Raw genomic sequence first — 21807 nt, 5'->3', positions numbered from 1 at the left:
GTATGGGGCACTCAATATAATAGATATAATGAAGAATGCATGTACATAGTCTCGTTCATAAGACATGCAAGTGTATAACGTAGTATCACATCTTGAAGGATGTATCTTGTTAAGATGGTTCAGTGATTTTATATTTATTGAAATAATTATAACAATTTCAATAGAATAAGTGTCCTGGGTGTGGCCTTTGTTGACCATATAGCGATTAATTGATTATTTCTCTCTCTCTCTCTTAGGTTATTCTACCAGAGTTAGGACCAACAGATGTCATGATACATGTTAAAGCATGTGCTCTAAATAGAATGGATATACAGGTTTGGTTGTCATAGTAACAGAAAGTATATAATTAGTTTGTAATTTTAATCAACTTAGCTGTTTTAGTTAATACATTTTATCAGTAATTTTTCTCATAATACATCTAGACCTTATTGGAGTTAAATCCAGAGTTGGACCAATTCCCTGTTGGTTATGAGATATCAGGTGTGATCACTAAAGGTATATAATATACTATATCATATTGACTATTCTTTATCTGACTAGTCCATCCATTTATCAATTTATCTGTCCATTCATCCATCCATCCATCAAACCCATTCATCCATAATCCATCTCTTCAACTATATGTATCCATTGGTCCATTATCATTCATCCATCTATTCTCACTCTTTTCTAGTTGGTACTGCAGTATCATTGTATGTTATCAATGATGAAGTGTGTGGTATGTTATTATATTATATTATATTTAAAGACATATTCTATTTATTATAATTATTAGGTATATTATCACTTGATACAGAGGTGTCCAGGTTGTGCAGAGTATTGTGTTGTACCAGAATATTGTCTAGGTATATTAATATTACATTATTATTATATGAAGGTCACTCTTGATATATTAAGTATTATATTAATTATTATTTTGTTTCAGTTAAAAAGCCACGAGATCTCACACATGTTGATGTTGTGTCTATTTTAAGTCCTGCAGTACGAGCATTACAATACTGTTCTATCAAGCCAGACTTGATTCAGCTTCAATATTACTTCTATTCTCAGCATTATCAGTAAGATATTATAATAATATAGTCATTTAATAGTGTACATTATTTGTGACTTGGTAACTGTCCTTAATATAATGGAGGTCTCCTCAATATAGAGGTTGTATAATACAATAAAGTATTAGTATGGGACTAGAACAAGTGTCCTCAATATAGAGGTTATATAATACACTAAAGTATTAGTATGGGCAAGTGTCCTCAATATAGAGGTTGTATAATACACTAAAGTATTAGTATGGGACTAGAACAAGTGTCCTCAGTATAGAGGTTGCATAATACACTAAAGTATTAGTATGAGACTAGAACAAGTGTCCTCAATATAGAGGTTGCATAATACACTAAAGTATTAGTATGAGACTAGAACAAGTGTCCTCAATATAGAGGTTGTATAATACACTAAAGTATTAGTATGGGACTAGAACAAGTGTCCTCAATATAGAGGTTGTATAATACACTAAAGTATTAGTATGGGACTAGAACAAGTGTCTTCAATATAGAGGGTGACCTAGATTCAGTGTGCCTTCTAAAATAGGTTCTTTTATATATAATATCAGTCATATTTTAACCCTTTATGTTTCTCTGACTTTAGCCTGATGGACTTGCGGTGATTAGTCTCTGTGAACTACTCAGATTAAAGTAAACATTTAATGTTACATATTATGATAATATATGATAATATAATTATGATATATATTATAATATATGTACATATTATGATAATATTATATACATATTATTATAGGTCTTCAGACTCACTTTGTAGTAAATTATACTACAATATACTACAAAATAAATTAAATTGTACTACAGTATATGAATATGTACATTACATACGATATTAGGAAACAATATTGTTTACACATACACATTACCTGTACATGTAGATATTATTAATGTTACTCACTCACTCATTACAGGTCATTGCTGTTACTAATAGTGCAGAAGAAGCAGAAAAGCTGTCTTTACTTCATCCTACACTTTGTGAGTTAACAGGACAGTGACATAGTTCTAGTTATAGCAGAAATTATAATTTCTTTAATTGCTTTGAATTAAATATTTTAAGGGGTATTATTCAAGGATGTCAGTATAATGTCTTTCAATGTCTTTAGATAAAATTGTTAATACTGTCACGATAAAAGATCTCATTGAGGTTTGTCGACAGGAAACAGGAGGAATGGGTGTGTCCCTGTGTTGTTGATCAAGGAGGTAGGTGGGTCAATGTCACATGATATTATTAATATCTCATGTGCAGTATCACCTGGTTACTCTATCACTGATTTTTAATATTACTTCAATGTCTGTTTAAAAACCAAGTGGAACAATCGTTAAAAAACGATATGAGTATGAAACCACACCCACTACTATACACAATCTACCGACAAAACAAGAAAATTATTAATTTATTAGCATCACGAGGACATTGGATTACAACTCAACCTGATTTACAAGTAAAATATGTTTGTTATATGTTCTATCCTCTCTCTCTCTCTCTCTCTCTCCTCTCTCTCTCTCTCTCTTTTCTCCTCTCTTCCTCTCTCTCTCTCTCTCTCCAGTTGGAACCCCAGAGACTAAACTGTTATTCCTAAAGGGGAACAGCCTTCATTTTCTCTTTGATCCCATATGGACACTCTCTGGTTCACAACAAGGCAAATATTTACGTATCCTTTTGCTAGTAGATAATTTAATAGGACCACTCTATTTAGTAGACATTGTTATGATATCCTTTATATGAGAGTTGTCCTTCATTAGTAAAATTATAAAGTGTTGCTAGAAAAAACAGATGTGTCTTGACTATAGACACGGTAATTTTAAAAAAGTCAAGTCATGTGACTAGCATGTGATGAATCATGTCATGTATAGGTTACAGCTAAGCATTATGCCATGATATCTTATAAAATAGACAACTAGTATTGTCTTTAACATACTTCACATGAAGATATATTAAATGATGCTGTTATAAAACTTAAGAAGGAAAACTGAAGTAAGACTTGACATAATGAATGGATGAATAGTTGAATGAATAGATGGATAGATGGATCATTGATTCATTTATGGACAAATGAAAATATAATTGAATATAATTATTATAGATGGACTATTATGTCATATTGTTATCTAGGCTCATGTACGATGTGTGTAGCTATAAATCAAGTCTGTGATGAACTGATAAAACTAGGGTCACAATCACTAGGGAGAGTTGTCATGACAACTGATGTAACTCAATTAGGATAAAGAAAGGGTATTATTAATATTTTTTCACTGTAAATAACTGAGAACTGATAATATTGTAATTATCATCTTTAATTGATATATAAAATACAACAAAATATCTTTTCATTGTTAACAATTGAGACAAATTTAATAAATAAAAATAATTGTCATTTAAAAACATTAATTTAAATAATATTAATTTTATTATAAGTTACATCAGTGACAATGTAGATATGATGTAGGCTTTATTTTGAGTCATCTACATTCAGAAAATATGTTCAATTTGAATCATCTTAAAAGCTAACTGATTTAGAGTTATTTTTTAAACTTAAAGCAAATAAATAAAATGAATTATAATAAACAAAAAGTTTAAAAGGAATCAAATATAGTTACTAATTATATGGACATTGAGTGATGTGACTGTCAAAGTTGATCCCAGTCAGGTGTCTACATGTTTGACATAAGGGACTGTCATGTTTTATACCAAATAAAAACAAATAACAACACTCCTAATATGTATGTGATCACATGATAGTGATATATGGTAGCAACCAACCAGTGTATGATTTTAAAATTAAACATTGATAATAATTATTATTAAATAAAAAAATTAACAACTCACAAACAAAATTAATAGAAATATAGAATATACTTTTTAAGTGTTTCTTAAACAATTTCTGTCTTGTTCAAAGATTGATGCGGTAATGATAATACTGAAAACACACAAGGAATCCGTAATAACCATGGAATTGCTATCACCATGGCAACATATAGTTTCCAAGGTATAGGTGAAGTTGAGAAGAATCCAAACCACACCCCTCTACGATCAGCATCTCTTAAATGATGAGAAAGAAAGCTCAGTAATATTATTAGCGGAAGATACTGAGTATATTTGTTACGGAGATGTGGAATTAAAAAAGAGAAGGCAATAGGCGAGAATAACTGTAAAACTAAGTAGTGTTGTATTGTGTGCAAATGGTCTTTTTGGTCAATGAAATGGCATCCTATAATGATAGAGATAATAAGATAAATTAATTTAAAACTAATCTACATACACGAGGATAACGAACAGGGGCTACCTCATTAAAATACTATTAATATATATTGTATTTATAATCTTTTGAAAAGATCATCATGACCTAAACATAAGTTTTCTAAACAAGAACACTTTTTCTAAAAATAGTAACCATGTGGGTATGTTGCTAAGTAACAAATCCAATGCAACTATAGTTCTTTATTTATTTATTTACTACTGAGATTAAGACTAGGATACTTTGGTATATATGAGGATAATTATAATTTGGTAAAGTTGTTAAGTTGAATACATGGGCCCAAATCAGTGGAAAAAAAGGGTGTGGCATACTACATTAATAACCTCACATACCAACAATTGAAACTTAATCCTCAAAACATAAGTTAGGGTTATGTAATTACCTCTAATTTTAATGATCTAGCTTCAATGAAGTGATCTAAATCCAAAATTGAACCAATAACCACGCCCATTCCAACTTGGACTATGCTAATTGACAAATTGTTACCAGGTTGCCATAACAGCACATTAGCACAGCTCCATCCAGCAATCACTCCATGAGATAAAGTATCTGTTACAGCTCTCAACAGTTTCATTTTGTGCTTATTATTTTGAAGTGGAGGCCAGTGAAAGACTGTGTAATCAGCACCAAAACAGAACACTGCCAGTAAAACAGAACTACATGTAAGTTTAACTAATGGCAATTTGCCACTATTCATGATTACTTCAGTGTTCTACTTAACAGACAAGATCTCTTAGGTCATGGTACAAGACAATAGCTCCACCCATCTTAATTGTTTATTAATTATTCATATAGTAGGCAGGTCTTCAGTGTACATATAAAAAGAGATCAAGGTCTCTTTTGATAATAGATATTGTATTTACTATATTATTGTAGATTGTACTGTTGTGAGTAGTATTATTAAAGGCTTACAAGCTGATGAAAGTGGACTGAAATAATCCAGGTAATTAATAATTACCTGGATATTTATATAATTACTATTATTATAATAATTATAATAATAGTAATTATAATTTATTTTAAAATGTCATCTTTGTGTTGTATACCAAGAAACTCTTCATTTGATAAATCAAATTGTGGTCCAATGCAATTTTCATATATGGCTTCAATGATTATACCATGGGATAATTGTAAATATTCTTGTTAAGTATTTGTATATTTACAGTAAATTGTACCTATCTATGACATAACTATAACAGGATGTTGAAGAGTGTTCTGAATGAATGATAGACTTAATAATGAATAATCTAAGAAAGTTAAAAGGAAGGCTTAGCTTATTAGTTGTTTAATATTATGTAATTTTCATGTGGATACAATACTGGTGTTATATATAGTAAATTGTAATGATACACTATATAATATAACATAAATCAGTCTAGACAATATGTTGTTGCTATTGATTATATTATACTGTTAACTTGATTATCTTAAACTAATTTATAGTCATTTACTTTGTATATATCCTTATAAAATACTTTGCACTAGTGCATTATGATTTTAATTACTATGGAATTGACAGTTCATGGACTTCAAAGTCAGATCATATGTATATTTATATTGCGATCTCATGATAATCACATAGTGCATGACGACCAATATGGTTTTTACCATGAAATTATATTATCTAACAAATTACTTAGACAGTTGACTACACATTTACACATGTTTGTCTTATTCATTTCTCAGACTAGTAACATGACTTGTGGGCAGTTTACAAATAAAATAGTGTTTTTTTACTATTTTCAACATTTTATTTTATATTTTATTCAATCTACATATGAGTACAGATTGGTTAATTTAGGAAGACTAATCAGTCTCTCTTAGTCATCCTCTAATTGTTGAGAGAGAGAGAGACTGCAGAGAGAGAGAGACTGCAGAGAGAGGCAGAGACAGAGACAGATGCAATAAGTATTCCAATCATTTTCCTCTTGTTGTCCTTCTATCTAATAATTCATCCACATATTAATCGATCTATTACCTAAGCTTTTCTCCTAAAATAATATGCATCTCTCATTGGATTGCAGTTTTCTGTTGACTTTTGATTTTGTATGCAAGATGAAACTTGTATTACATTAAGCTGTCTCCCATTGTTGATAGTGAATATTGGATATTGTAGATGTGTCCCTCCAAATTATGCAAAACTCTTAAAACAAAACAAATTTGTGAAGCTATAGGTTTCTAGTTGCTTATGCGTGACTTAAAGTATTTAACTTTAACTAAAAATATTTGGTTTTAGTTATTTTAATAGGCTTTTTACTTCGTTAGTGCTATCGCAGACTGCCATTAAACATATTCATAGTTAACGTTAATGAGATTCATAACAGACAGGGTTGCGCCCCACAAGAACATGAAGACAAAATCTGACGTACATATAAAAGGAAACGAAAACAACCTTGGATAGGTTGTGTTGTGGGCCAGCGTTCTGCAATGCATCAGACCTCTGAGATGGTTACCAGCATACTCTACGGAGTATCCGAAAGGCCGACTAGGATAGGGCTGGTAGTCTCCCTTTAAACGAGAAGAGGCTGGTGTATTTGTGGTTCCCGGTTCCTGAATGCGATATTCCCTAAGAGCTGGAATCCGTACGGCTGGTTTTAAGTTAGGGCGATGCTCCAGCCAGGATTACCTCGCGAAGACGAGGGTTACCAAGCCAGGTGGCGGTCCCAGCTAGCAATAGCAGGGAATCCTGGAGCCTAAGTGGAAGCCTGAGTGGGTGAGCGAGTAGGAATCGTTTGGGCAACACAACATGTTTTTTTTTATAAATGTACATTTTTAATGAAATCTAAATAACCACTGGGAAGGAATGTTGGCATAACTGATCAGTGTTTTATAGAGAACATTACACGAACTTCCTTTAAGTTGTATGGTATACATGAAAACATGCAATTGGTATTACAAAGCATAGCATCAATTTTATCAGATAATAATTCTTTAACTGGTTTAACAAGTTTGATTGGTTTATTAGATGTATTCAAATTTTTGTATTGACAATATGTTTAAAAAATTAAGACATGATATTGCAAATATTAGTTATGGTTAAAATGGTAATTATTTAAAAATTTGAGTACCTCCTTGCTTGGTATATAGCTGTTGGCACTATTACTATAACTATACATATCACCATTGCTATAGCTGATGAGACTGAGCATCCTTTTGAACAATACTAGAGTCAAGTAGATTTTCTATAGGCTCTGCTATAATTCACCACTAATAAAAAGAACTATAAAAATAGGTTGATAGGTATAAAAAATGTCTAATAGTTTGAAGTGAGTGGCTCTAACCTTGTCTATCTCCTTATTTGTCTTATTACCTGGATTATATATAATTATAATTATTATAATAATAGTAAGTTGCCTTTTGACTTTATTACACTAGTTGAATGGACATAGTCTAAGAGATCTAACTCATTGTGAAGCTAGTGATCTTTAATGCACAGTCAGAAGTTAATATTTATCTTAGAAAACTACTCATACAAGTAAATGTGTCCATACAACTTTATTATATAATGGATTAGTTGGATGCTGTGAATGAAGATGCTGAAAATCTTAAATCAGATAACAAGCACCTCCACCCACCAACCACATTACACTAAGAAATGGTAACATAGGAATTCCATGAGTTGTGACTACTGGTTCCTCTCATTTAAGAGCTCCTCTAAGTCCTAAGTATGAGTAGCTTTCAGTTAAACTACACAAAGGATTGGGTTTAAATTAGGAAATATCAAGTAAGCTCGTATAATTAATGTTATATTATTACTGCGTGTATTTAGTTGTCTGATGACAAACTGAGATAGTCCGAAAATTATGCAATAATGATTTTTTCGCCTCTTGTATTATAAAGTTACTAGGTGAATGGGAGAGTTATAATGCATTAAGTAAACTACTAACAATTATTAACACAGTACCAAATATCTGAATAATTGTGGCTGTCAAGTACAACGTTAAGAGTGTAGAACTTGCCCTAATGATTACTAATTCACCTTGTACATCAGACTATATTAATTAACAATGTGAACTATTTGAAATAGGGAAATGAAATTAAGTGTAAAGGGAATGAGAATCGAAGTGGTTGTATGGAAATGGGAACTTAAAATTTAACCACAGGCAGGACTATGTCTTTCTGTACTAAACTGCCAATAGAATTCTTCTAAATCAGTGGGTGTGGCTTCTGTATCAAAAACTAGGTGGAGATTCAGACAAAATATTATTGTTTTTGAGTAATAGATTTTGTTGTTGGAGTAAGTTAAGTTTTTAGTAAGAGAATATAACTCTATGATATGGATTAATAGGTAGTATTAAATTGATGGATGGATGAATGGACAAATAGACAGATTGATGAATGGATGGATAGATGGCTGAATGAATGTATAAATAAATGAACAGATACATAAATGGACTGATCAAGATATACAGATGTAGCTAGAACTATAGTTCCTCACAAAAACCACACCATTTAAATTACATTCACTATCTGGTGGAGTAGAATAATAATGTAAAGTTTATTTTTTCTGTCCTCCTTCTTCAGCTCTGACACCACCACTATAAGTCTTGTTCCCATACTAATGCTCAGATGGTCATTCATATGACCACCAACTCCAGCACCTTTATCTTTTATTTGGTACTCCAGACTGTAATTAACCTTAATAGAAGAATCATTATAAGTAGATTTAGTAGTGGCTAGATAGCTTGTATCGTAAATGTATGTGGTATCTATGGATGAATGAAATACAAAATGGATAAATAGAGATCATCAATGGATATATAAAGTGAAAATGGATAAATAAAACACAAGAGAATAACAAATTAAATTAATGAACATTAGTACATGTACTTAACAACAACTATCATCTAATGAGAGTTAACAACTACTGACTCACTAATCATTAACTAAATTAGACATACTATTTGTTGTAAGAATTGTCTAAAATAAGAGTGTACACATAGCTTTAATTCCGAAAGTGTGGCATGAAAATTATATAAAAAATGTCAACGATAAAAGTAAAACTGTTAAAATCAATAGATATACAACTGATAGTAACCTCAAGTATATAAGTAGAGAAGACATATGTACATGTATTGTTCCTATAGTGTTTTATTAACAATACCTTCTTGTATTTCTTATATCAAGTTCTAATTGTACCATCTCTCCATCATGTTCGACAATAAACGTCTTTAAAGGGCAGCAATAGTTACTTCCTATAAACAGTTAGAAGTTGTCCATTCTATTCTCCAACAATAAAATCAATAGGATCAGATGTGTAATGGATACCATTGGAGACTAACTCTACAGACTGTGATTAATGAATATTCAATAACTTATTGTTGTGGTCTACGAAATGTATGAATGTTGTAAGTGTATTATATATATAATAAAGCAAATTACAAGTTTTAATTGTTGTAATCTATGAATTTTAAATAGTCTTGTATATCTATTGTATGTGGTTGCCCATATCATTCAATAATTGTACAATACTCATTGAGAACACGTGTAAATAACTTACATTGAAGGCACTTAACAAGTTTACATTCTTGAAACTCGTACCAGACAATGGAGTCCTTGGAAAAGATACTTAAAACTGTATTACATCAATTTACATGGTAAAAAATCATTGTTTTGTTCATCCATTGATCAACCACAGTTACATATATGAAGTATTCTTTGGCACTCCCTCTCAATATTCTTGTTCTTGGTACAATCAATGATAAACTAAGTTAGTGGAGTGGAAGCATTGAAACACAAATTAAACTGTCTTAACAGATTAGGATCTCAAGAGTCCAGTCAAAAGAGGGAGAGAGAGTCAGTCAAATAAGGTTTCCATTTGTGAACATTCACAGTTTTCAGTGTCATTGGCTAGGCGGGAAAATATCACGAGCACGCACCCAGCAAGGAACAGCAAACACGTGACCACTACTATTTTGGCGGGAAATATTACATTGCCCTCGTAAAGAGAACAGCAAGATAGTAATAGATTTTTAATTAATTATTAAGAAAAAGATTAATTAAATGATATAGCTTTTAGCTAAAAAACATTAATGATAATAATTATGATACAAAACTAATGAAGTTATTTTATTTTTCCAAAACTATTAACAATCAAAATTGTTAACAATTAAAAAAGTTAACAATAAAAAAATGATCTACAAAACTGTTAACAAATAAAAAAAATGATCTATATTGGTATAATAATATATAAGATCTCAGTGTCACTGTAAAAAAGTTAACAATAAAAAATGATCTACAAAACTGTTAACAAATAAAAAAAATGATTTATATTGGTATAAGATTTCAGTGTCACTGTAGTTGAAAAAAGTCGAACTAACTAAATTTTTAAAGTTAAAAAAGTCTGGAATGTTTGATTTGAAGATTAATTAACTTCTAAAATAATTTTAACTAAAGATAAGATGATTGATTTTTGACAAAATTTAGATAAAAATGTTTTTGAGAACTTCAATATTAAATTGAAAACAAATCATAAAGAAAAACATTAAAAAATTACAGAAAAAAGAAAATAAAAATTAAAATAAGGCAGTTGAAGAGTCCCCAAGAATCCTCCAGTCAGTCCCAAGAGTCCTCCAGTCAGTTCCCAAGAGTCTCCCAAGAGTCTTGAGTCTTCCAGTCAGTCCCCAAGAGTCTTCCAGTCAGTCCACAAGAGTCTTCCAGTCAATCCACAAGTAGAGAACATAGAGGAAGAAAGAGAGAGTTATTTGGAACAGCTGGATTACTAAAGAATGGATGGTTGGATGGAAAGATAGCTCACCTTTTTCAACAGTGCTGCTCCTGCAGGGAAAGAAAAAGAGTAGTCAAAACTGAACTGATGACAATGAATGGATAGAGAGTGAAGAGAGACAGAGGAAGTGAAAAGGGACTACCAACCTACACACACACACACAGCACACACACGCACCCTAGAAGATCAGAGGTTCCCCCGCCACCTGGCGGCCTTGGATATTAAAAAAAATTTTTTGGCCGCCAGGCGGCAGGGGGAATATGATTTTTAGAGATTGTGTGAGTGTGTGTATGGTGTAGATAGGCTAGATAGCCCAAAATAAAATTAAAAAAAAAATAAAAGAAGAGGAAAGAAGGCTTGAAGGAAGACAGGAAAGAGTCCAATGAGCAGGAGAGCGACTCATCTTTTATATCCAGAGAACATCATCAGAGAAGACCAGTCAAGAACATCAGAACAGTCAAGAGAACATCAGAGAAGAACAGTCAAGAACATCAGAACAGTCAAGAGAACATCAGAGAAGAACAGTCAAGAGAACATCAGAGAAGAACAGTCAAGAACATCAGGCCAATCACAGTAAGAACTTCCAAGTTGAGTTCTGTAGAAATGAGAAGAAAAAAACTTTACATAAACAAAAAATAAAAAAAAACTAAAATAAAAAAAAAACGAAAAAAAAAGAAAAGAAAACAAAAAAGATGACATAACTAAAACAAAAAGATGATCCAACGATGAGGTGAGTCGATCCAACGAAGTAACGAGATGATCCAACGATGAGGCGAGTCGATCCAACGAAGTAACGAGATGATGATCCAACGATGAGGCGAGTCGATCCAACGAAGTGACGAGACGATCCAGCGACGAGACGAGTCGTAGAGAACATAGAAGTATGAAAAATGGAGTACCTTTTATGTTATCAAGAGATCTTTTCACGCGTCAATTTGACAACCAGTCAAGAAAAACTCGTGAAAAATTGTCACCTCCATCACAACCTGCGTGACCAACATTAATTGACTTTTAATTGATCTAATTAACAATTAATTAAAGGTCTTACCTTAACTACAACTTGTTACTAGAAAGAAATATATTTATAACACAATGTCTATATGTGATATAAGATACAATATTTCTGTCGGAAAATCCAAAACTAATGGTCTCAAAATCATTTTCTATTACAATAATAATATTATGTGTATATCAGTATATATTACGAATTAGTGAAACTAGCATATGTATGTAGGAGACAGCTATCATAGTGTATCTGACTAGTTGTATGGACTCAGATCTGTCAGTGATGGTTTTAAAAAATTATGCACTTTCAATATACCAATTATTTCATACATTAATTTAAGTTTTAATTAAATGTTATTAACACATGTTACATTTGTAAATTTTAGTCATGAATAAAAATTGTAGAGTTGACATTAAGACAAGTTATTGTGTTATGGATAATCTACTGCTCATATATATATCATTAAGTGTCATTTAGTTTACTATACCAAATATGATCTCTGAGCTAAAGGTGACAGTATTATGTAGTCTCTCTGATCTAAGCAGATCTTATCTACTTAGATAAATACCTTGTAAGAGTAGTAGGAGACATAATAACTTTTATTATATAGCTCCTAGTAATAATGAAGGCATCCTTGTCATAGATTTGTGAATAACCATATTATCTGAAATGTTTTCATGAAGTTAGGTCTAAAGGTCATTGTGTAATAGAAATAATATTAGAATATGCAATAAAAACTAAAGAGATTTATCCATTAACATGTATGTACATGCACATATCAGTGTTGCTTAATAAGAACCTATAACTGAAATTTTTTTTAAAAAATCAAGCATTTTAGATGACCGAGTTAAATTTTTAATTTTTAAAAAGACCATGGATTATAATATTCAATTGTTCTAATTAAATACACTTAAAAAGAATTTTATGATCTCACATATATCTTTAAATGTAACTCATACTTGTAATTACCAACATTAAGCTGACAACCACGCCCAGTCCTGCTCGAGCCACGCCCACTGGGAATTGTTATCTGGTTACCATAGCAGCATATTGGTACAGCTCCATCTAGCAATCACTCCGTGAGATAAAGTATCTGTTACAGCTCTCAACAGTTTAGTTTTCAGTTTTTGAAGCTAATGACATTGCAACAGTGCTAAAACAGAACATTTCCCGTAAAAGAGAACAAGTCTCGTGAGACCATTCCCTTGAGAGACAAAGACAGAATTACATGTAAATAACAATAATTTGCCGCCATCGCCATTTTTGGTTACTTCAGCTTTTACTTTGAATGGACAAGATCTCTTAGGTCAGTGAATAAATCAGATAAACTACATCAATAATTAGCTCCACCACCTTAGTCATTACTTATTAATTATTCATAAGTTATTACTAATTAATTATTCCTAAGTACCTGTTAACAGACAAGGACTCATTACTATATCAGATTTTGTGCACATCTCCTAAAATCATTATTTTTGTGAACTGTTTGAAAAGACATCAATCTTAAGTGTATTTAATGTATATTGAATAAAATATTTTCCTCTTTATTAGATTTTATTCCTCATATAATGGGTAATGGAGCTAGTATAGGTGGTAGTCGAGCTACATCTCGTACATCAGGTACAGCTGCCACTCTTCAGCATCAACCAGTCCTCAATGATATTGTACCTTTAAGAAGACCTACCTCAACAATTAACGAAGAAGATAATTCAGAAGAGGAAGAAATAGACTTACCAGAGAATTTGCAAAGAGTTGTGAGGACACCTGAGCAAAGTATTCAACATAATACATTGTCTAGTAGAGGTAGTACTCAAGGGACAAGTATAGCACAAGTTTCAGCAACACATAAGGTGTTCTTAGTAAGACTATTTGAGAGACTTTCAAATTTATTATCTGTGACCTTTAATATTGATTTCTTGCAAACGTCTGCAATCTCTAAACCAATTACAGCGGGTGAATTAATTTTTAACAGCAGGGACAGAACCTACAGGTGTCTATATTGTGATGGATGGAGTGGTATCCATTATGGATCCAACTGGTCATGTGATATTGGGTCATTTATCTCAAGGAGATAGTTTTGGTGAAGTTGAGACATTTATGAATTGTTCTTGTTGTATGACCAATACAAAGTAAACAAAGGTAAGTAAACAAAATTGGGCAATATATATATATATATAATTATATTAATATATATGTCTGTGTATATAAACCTTGTATTAATATGTATCCAAGTGCTATATATATATATAGTTTAGGGATCTAACTAACAACTTATATAATATTATCACTTAACTAAAACCAAGCTAATATAATTAATTATAAGTAAATTACTACTGTGCATTTAGCAAATGTGATATATTATAAAATTCTTCTCCTCTCTCTCTCACTCATTTTAGTGGTACACTTGTATATATTCCCAAACATCTGTTATATTAGGTATTAATGGAACTATAAACAATGATAAAATGAGAGACTGGTGTATTGAGAGGTAAAGATATCTTAGATACTTGACATATATCTCTTCTTATTATGATTACTGTCTCAGTATGGGCAAGGGTTCTAGTATAGTTCATTGGTTCATTGTGTGTGTGTGTGTGTGTGTGTGCACACGTCATTTGTTGTATATTAAAACAATTTTATATTTTGTCTTTGATTGGTGGGAAGCAAACAAAAGGCGGCTGGCATGTTATGCAACAAAGCCACACCCTTAATATATTTCTCACTTATTAGAGGGTATATTAATACTAATGGTCTCTTTAATGATGATGATATCACACTCTCTATAATAATAAGTGCACTACAAGTGAGTTACAAATGATATATCAAAAATTGGACCTATATTTTTATCATTTTGATTGGATATTATATTTATGTTTCTTGTTACTAAAATGTATTGTGTATTTATCTATATGTAATATACTACAATATAAATTTGTTATATTAGAACATGGTGTATGTAGAGCAAAACATAATATGAACAGTAGAAATGTATCATTAATCTTATTACGTAACATATACTCATTGTATGTATTAATATTATTAAACCTGTTGCATTATATATTTTCATATAGGTTACTGTATTACATTATATAGGTTACTGTATTACATTATATAGGTTACTGTATTACATTATAAGGATACTGTGTTACATTATATAGGATACTATATTACATTATATAGGTTACTGTATTACATTATATAGGTTACTGTATTATATTATATAGGTTACTATATTACATTATATAGGTTACTGTATTACATTATATAGGTTACTGTATTACATTATATAGGATACTGTGTTACATTATATAGGATACTATATACATTATATAGGTTATGTATTACATTATATAGGATACTATATTACATTATATAGGTTACTATATACATTATATAGGTTACTGTATTACATTATATAGGTTACTGTATTACATTATATAGGATACTATATACATTATATAGGTTACTGTATTACATTATATAGGTTATATATTACATTATATAGGTTACTGTATTAACATTATATAGGATACTATATTACATTATATAGGTTACCTATATTACATTATATAGGTACTGTATTACATTATATAGGTTACTATATTACATATATAGGATACATATTACATTAGATAGGTTACTGTATTACATTATATAGGTTACTGTATACATTATATAGGTTACTATATTATTATATAGGTTACTATAACATTCAAGTCTTGGAGTATAAAATCGTTACAATATATGGCCAGACTGTGTATTTTAAGTTAGTCCAATTAAACACTGTATATGATATTGTATTAATTATTCTGTCTGTATTTTATCATAGCATTATTTTGATGAAGGAAGTATTTTTACAAAGTATAATGAACCATCTACTCATATTTATATTTTAGTTAGAGGAAAGTGAGTTCTTTTGGGACTATATCCTTACATTTGTGGATGGATGGATGGATTCAAATTTATGACATTATTCATGAGTAGGATTGAAGTTGTTGAAGAACAGTCACAGACCTATATAGTCAATTATACAAGTGATAGTTGTTCAATAGGAGACAAAGGTACAATACATTATTTTAAAAATACCTAATATTGATAACGATGATTATAGCATTCTTTAAGTAAAATATTCTTTACAGATTGTTTCCTAAAAAATCCAAGAAAACAAACAATGAGGTCAATTATTATTATTTTATTATTATTATTATTATTATTTATTATTATTATTATTATTATTATTATTATTATTCAATATAACATAATACATTTGATATATTTAAGATGCTATGATGTTTAATAGTTATCAATTCATTTCATATATCACACATACAGAGTCTTAACTCCATATTAGTGATTCCGTAACAAAAGATGTTGTGATAGCTACCTTAGAGAAAGTGAGTGACATAAACTTTTAAATATCATGACACTTTAGGAGTAATCTCAATAGTTTATATGTTAACATAATATCTCATGCACATTTGCACTTTATAAAGCTGATTCAATATATAATATTGTACTTTGTTTCTATAGTTCGTTGAAGAACGTCAATATTTTCAAAGAACATTTAAAAACATATAGAGAAATGTCATAATCTAATAATTTTTATATTAGATATCTACTCAAAATTATTTACTTTGTATGGAAGTCAACAATGTATACATGATATTAATACATGTGCTGTTCCTGATCGAAGAAAGTATTTGATTGGCTGTAAGTCATGTGACTTTAACTAATAAGAGTTAATTCAGAACATTTAGTGATCTGTTATATCATTAGTTTGTTTGGATAAATTCAGTGACACTTAACTTTAAGCTTATAGTTAATTTGTCCAATCATACAAACAATTAATAATGTCATATAAAGAGACTCAACTTGAAAAGTAATTAATAAAACCAGAGGACTAATGAAACTAGAACAACACAGCAATTGTAAGTAATAATTATAAATGATATTAGTTATAATGCATCAACTAGCTTGATAGGGAAATATAAACATACAATTTATATGACAGAGATGTATAAAGATAATGTAGCAGTTTAATCCATGCTTTGTTCAATATGTAGAGGGTTAAATAATGTTCTTTGTTTTGTGGATAAGATCAATGTAATTTAATATAAATTAGTAATACTCAGTGTATATCTGACATGCAAGGATATATAAACTATTACGATCTGACTGTAATAATTTATGATATATGAATACACTTAGGTTAGTGACTTCCTGTCAAACCCCATAGAGTGATATTAGTGTTGACTTATAAAACGAACAAGCCCTCCTCTATACTTGTTGTATTGATTTTGTTTGTGATAACTGATAAGATTGATAAAAAATGAGTGGTAAATTTTGGGAGGGACTATGTCCCTAATATTTTTATTGATTCAAAGGAACAGTTATTGGTCTTTTCCAAGTACTTTAGTTAGGATAATAATATGTATTTTTTTAGTTGTTATGAAAATTAGTTTTAATGATAAATTTGTTGTCAATTTGTCATAAGCTTCCAGGTGTAGTAACTAGAGATGTTGTAATAGTCATTTCAAACAATATAAACATTTAATAGGCCTTCATGAAATCACAAGACAAATCAAAGTGTTTCATATTGTTACAAGACATTACCTAATCTATAAAAATGCAACATATTCAATCTACATTAAGACAATGTAGAGAGTTATCATTATTATTAGAATGCATTCAAAAGCATACACTAAATGCATAAAATTATTACAGCATCAATCCCTCTATCTTTAATGTACAATGAAATATTACAAGGTTTCCTAATGTCTCACATTACATAGTATTTTCCAGTGATAGTGGAAGATATAAATACACTGAGATAGCAACATTAAAAGATTTGTAGTAAATTGTTATCTTAATGCAGAATGAAGTAATACAGGTGTCCTCATATCTCACATAAGTGACATAACACAATATATATTCAAGGGGTGGGGAAGGTACATTTACTTTGTACACATACATATGCAAACAGTATCTGATAATATTTGACTATCAAATAATGGCCATATGAATACAATCATTTAGTCAAACCCCATAAGATGATGATAATGTTGTGCTATAAAAAGCTGACAGCGTGGTGAGTTGGAACAATAACTTCAACATCTACGTGTTGTTGTTGACAATTTTTGAAAGGGGACATTTCCCTATATATTTTTAAAACAAGAAGTATTGTGTTTATTACGTTTATCTGTTCTGTTAGGAATATATATGTGCAAATATATAATAGAGAATTCAGTGCTTTATATTAAGTGAAAAGTGATAGATAGAGATATAATACACCTACTGAACCAAGTGGGACATGTATTACCCTGACACAAATCATGTGACTGTCACATGGTTTGTGCTTAGTTTAGTGACTTCCTGTTAAACCCAGATGATGAAGTTTAAAATATCAATCTATTAACAGTATTGTTGTGACCAGTGAGAGTAATGAATGTCTATTGTTAATGTAGTTCTGGAAAGAGACCTAAGTCCCTTAAAGTAACTACAAAAAATTACAATGGTTTGCACGTCACAAAACAGCAGTGAATTTCTGTTATGACATTAATACTATAGCTATTGTACTCCAACACTACATTTTAATTACCTAAATCAATACTAATGCTCATAGTCTATTTTATAATACCGCTATCCTTACTATTAGTGTTAGATAGCTTTCTGGCTGACTTTTCAAAATATTTTTATATTATATTAATTTTTATCATTTTCATGGTTGTACATAATATTATTATAATTATGGATATGTCATATGATAAAAACTTGATTTGTACAGACACAATTATGATATGAATAGAATTAGTGTTGTGATCCATAATATTGTAATTGGGAAAAAGTTAGTTCACTTTTGAAAGATTTTTCATATTATGTTAATTTTTGTCATTTTTCATTGATGTACATATATAATTATTATAATTATTGTATGTCGTGTTTACAAGTTGACTCATACAGTCATAATTGTAATGTAATCATGAATAAACTTAGTACTATAACCCACAAGATGCTTGTAAGGTGCATGCTATAAAAAACTGTTAACCATATAGACGTACATGTTGATATCAGCTTGTGATTTTCTTTCAAATTTTTGAATGGGAAATATAATTCCCTATGTTTATAAAACGATAAATAGTTTAGATTGATCATTTGTTTCCAGGAAGTATTTACATGGTGTCATTATTGTGTTATACGTAGGCTGCTAAATGTATCAAATTCAATATTTAATGCCACAGAAATGATAAAAAAAACTTTAATTGTGTGCTAATGACTTGTGGGGTTGTGTCAAAATTATATGACAAAATAAATGAGAGTGGCTTATTTGCTTTCAATATAACAGACACAATGTAAAAATAAAAATTAGGAAACCCAACCTAGCTGGGAACATCTCACTGATAGTTGATTCTACGAAAGAGTTCATAGTACTACATTCCACATTTATTAACAGTATAAAAGTACACAGTGATGATTTTGGTTTATATACTGTAGTCTGTTACAACTGAGCAACTCCATTTTTTTGTCATAATTTTGACATAAACTGGTATGTTCAAATACGCTGGTATTTGTGTAACTTACTTTAGTTATGTCATCCACATGGACATACATAGACATTATTACTATATAACATACAACTATCATAACAATGACAACACGAATACATTCAGTTTAGTGACTTCTGGTCAAACCCCATAAGATTATGGGTATTATTGTTGACATTATTAACAGTTGTTAAGTTGTTTCGAAGTCAGTAGTTGTGTACAAAGTCATGTTTAAATTTTTAAAAGAGATGGCAAATCCTTCAATAGAAAATTGATGACACAAGTTAAAATTAACATTGCTTGTTCAGTGCTGTCATAACAATGTCCTTATGAATATGCTCAGTTTAAATGACTTCTGGTCAAACCCCATAAGATAGTAGTAATACTATTAGTATAACTAAGCAGGTGTTTAATTAAAACTGTATCATTGTCAGTGGTTGTGATTGTTCACAATCTCCTTGGAGAAAATGTAGTTGTAAAAAATTTTTGAAAGGGAGTGTGTAGTCCCTATTTATTTTTTTTGTTCAAGTATCTCCTTATTACGCAAACAATGATGCACAGATCATAGCCAAAAAATGATTTTTTACACTATAACATTGTATATTAGCTAGATGGTGGAGTACTTTTTAGAGTCATGGTGGAATATGAATATATTTCAAAATGGCAACCTTACATATGTATATTATAGGTCTCTATCTACTAGTAAAACTTGTAAACTTTGAATGTTCTATTGTATGAAGTGTCATGAATAATTCATCATACTAGTGAAGTACCAAACTCTAGAAAAAAGTTGAGTCTTATACAGGTAAAGGGTTTAGTACTAATTTTTAACACAAAAAGTACTATTGTAAAGGGAGTATTAATTACTCTTACTCCATAAGTCTATCTTCATTAAGTTATATGAAACAGCTGGTAGCTATTGGTTTGCTATACTTATTGTAGGAGATTTCAACTCCAATTATACGTGATTCACCAGTAATAGTAAAGGATCTGGTTAATGACCACACCCACGTATTACCACGTGGCTTCGCTTTTTAGAAATGTCTTCCTTCAAGAAACGTGCTAAAACGCTTCAGAAAAACACACAAAGAGAGAGGCCAGCCTTCGGCCAGAAAACATCTCGGTCTTTTGGAGAAGCGTAAAGACTATCTTCAAAGAGCCAAATCGTACAAGAAAAAAAAGCTGCCCAATTGAAACAATTATATGAGAAGGCCCGTAACAGAAATCCTGATGAGTTCTATTATAAAATGGTCAAACTCAAAACTGACAGATGGTTGTCACGTGATCCCTCAACCAGAAGAGAACTACACAGAAGAGGAACTTCATTTAATGAAGACACAAGATTTGAAGTATGTTCAAATGAAACTGAGTATTGAGCAAAAGAAGATTGAACGCCTTCAATCAACCTTACATCTCACAAGTGAAGGATTACAACATAATACACATACTATATTTGTAGATGAAGAAGACAAAGAAAGATATAGCAGTTTTGAAAATAAAAGTGAAGTTGAGAAAAGAGAACTCCAGGAGAGTATTCAGGATCTTAGTGACCAAGAAATCCACTCTCTTGATAAAGATTTGCTAGAACAGCAACGTGGTAAAGATATTTTTGACCCTTCTCTCAAGTTATCAGCCTATCGTGAGCTAAGTCAACGATTAACACGATCTCGTGAACTGGAGAGGTTAAGTCATAAAATGCAATTAGAGAAAACATTTGTTAAATAAGAAAGAGAGGCGTGTCCGTATTCCAGGATCTGATAACAGACCAGTGACTTATAGATGGTTCCCAGAAAGAAAGAAATAAAAGTGCATAATGTTATAGTATTTATTTATATAATAATTAATATCAAATTTAATTAACTACTTTGGCCACACCCATGATTACTATACAATTGCAGTGATTCTACTGTTAAAATATATTGTATAAAAATGGCCGATTGGGCTGAGATCCGTCGCTTACAAGCTACACTAGAACAGGTCCAAGCCGCATCTACGGCACACAAACTCTCTGAAAGAAATTGTGTAGAGATTGTTAAGAAATTAGTAGAAATGAAGTTACTCAATATTCTGTTCACGTTGGATGGTAAGGAGTACATTGTACCTGATCATTTGGAAAAAGAAATCAGAAATGAACTGGAAGCACATCGAGGTGAGTTATTAAAGTGTTAAACAATTTCTAATCTCGTACATGTCAGTGACTTAATTTATTATGATAACT

At 30.5% G+C, this 21807-nt stretch overlaps 1 protein-coding gene across 1 annotated transcript; it reads left to right on the top strand.

The window, feature by feature from the left end:
- The first annotated feature begins 20792 nt into the window (after positions 1-20792).
- Positions 20793-21314, top strand: LOC121391753 (probable U3 small nucleolar RNA-associated protein 11). The gene has a single exon (XM_041523271.1). The coding sequence runs from the start codon at positions 20793-20795 to the stop codon at positions 21312-21314; it is 522 nt and encodes a 173-aa protein (XP_041379205.1).
- The last annotated feature ends 493 nt before the right edge of the window (positions 21315-21807 follow it).

The sequence above is a fragment of the Gigantopelta aegis genome, unplaced genomic scaffold (assembly GCF_016097555.1).
Source record: "Gigantopelta aegis isolate Gae_Host unplaced genomic scaffold, Gae_host_genome ctg2928_pilon_pilon, whole genome shotgun sequence".
In the NCBI taxonomy this organism is placed as follows: Eukaryota; Metazoa; Mollusca; class Gastropoda; order Neomphalida; family Peltospiridae; genus Gigantopelta; species Gigantopelta aegis.
Note: the sequence above shows the minus strand (reverse complement) of the source record. Positions and strands in the feature narration are given on the sequence as shown.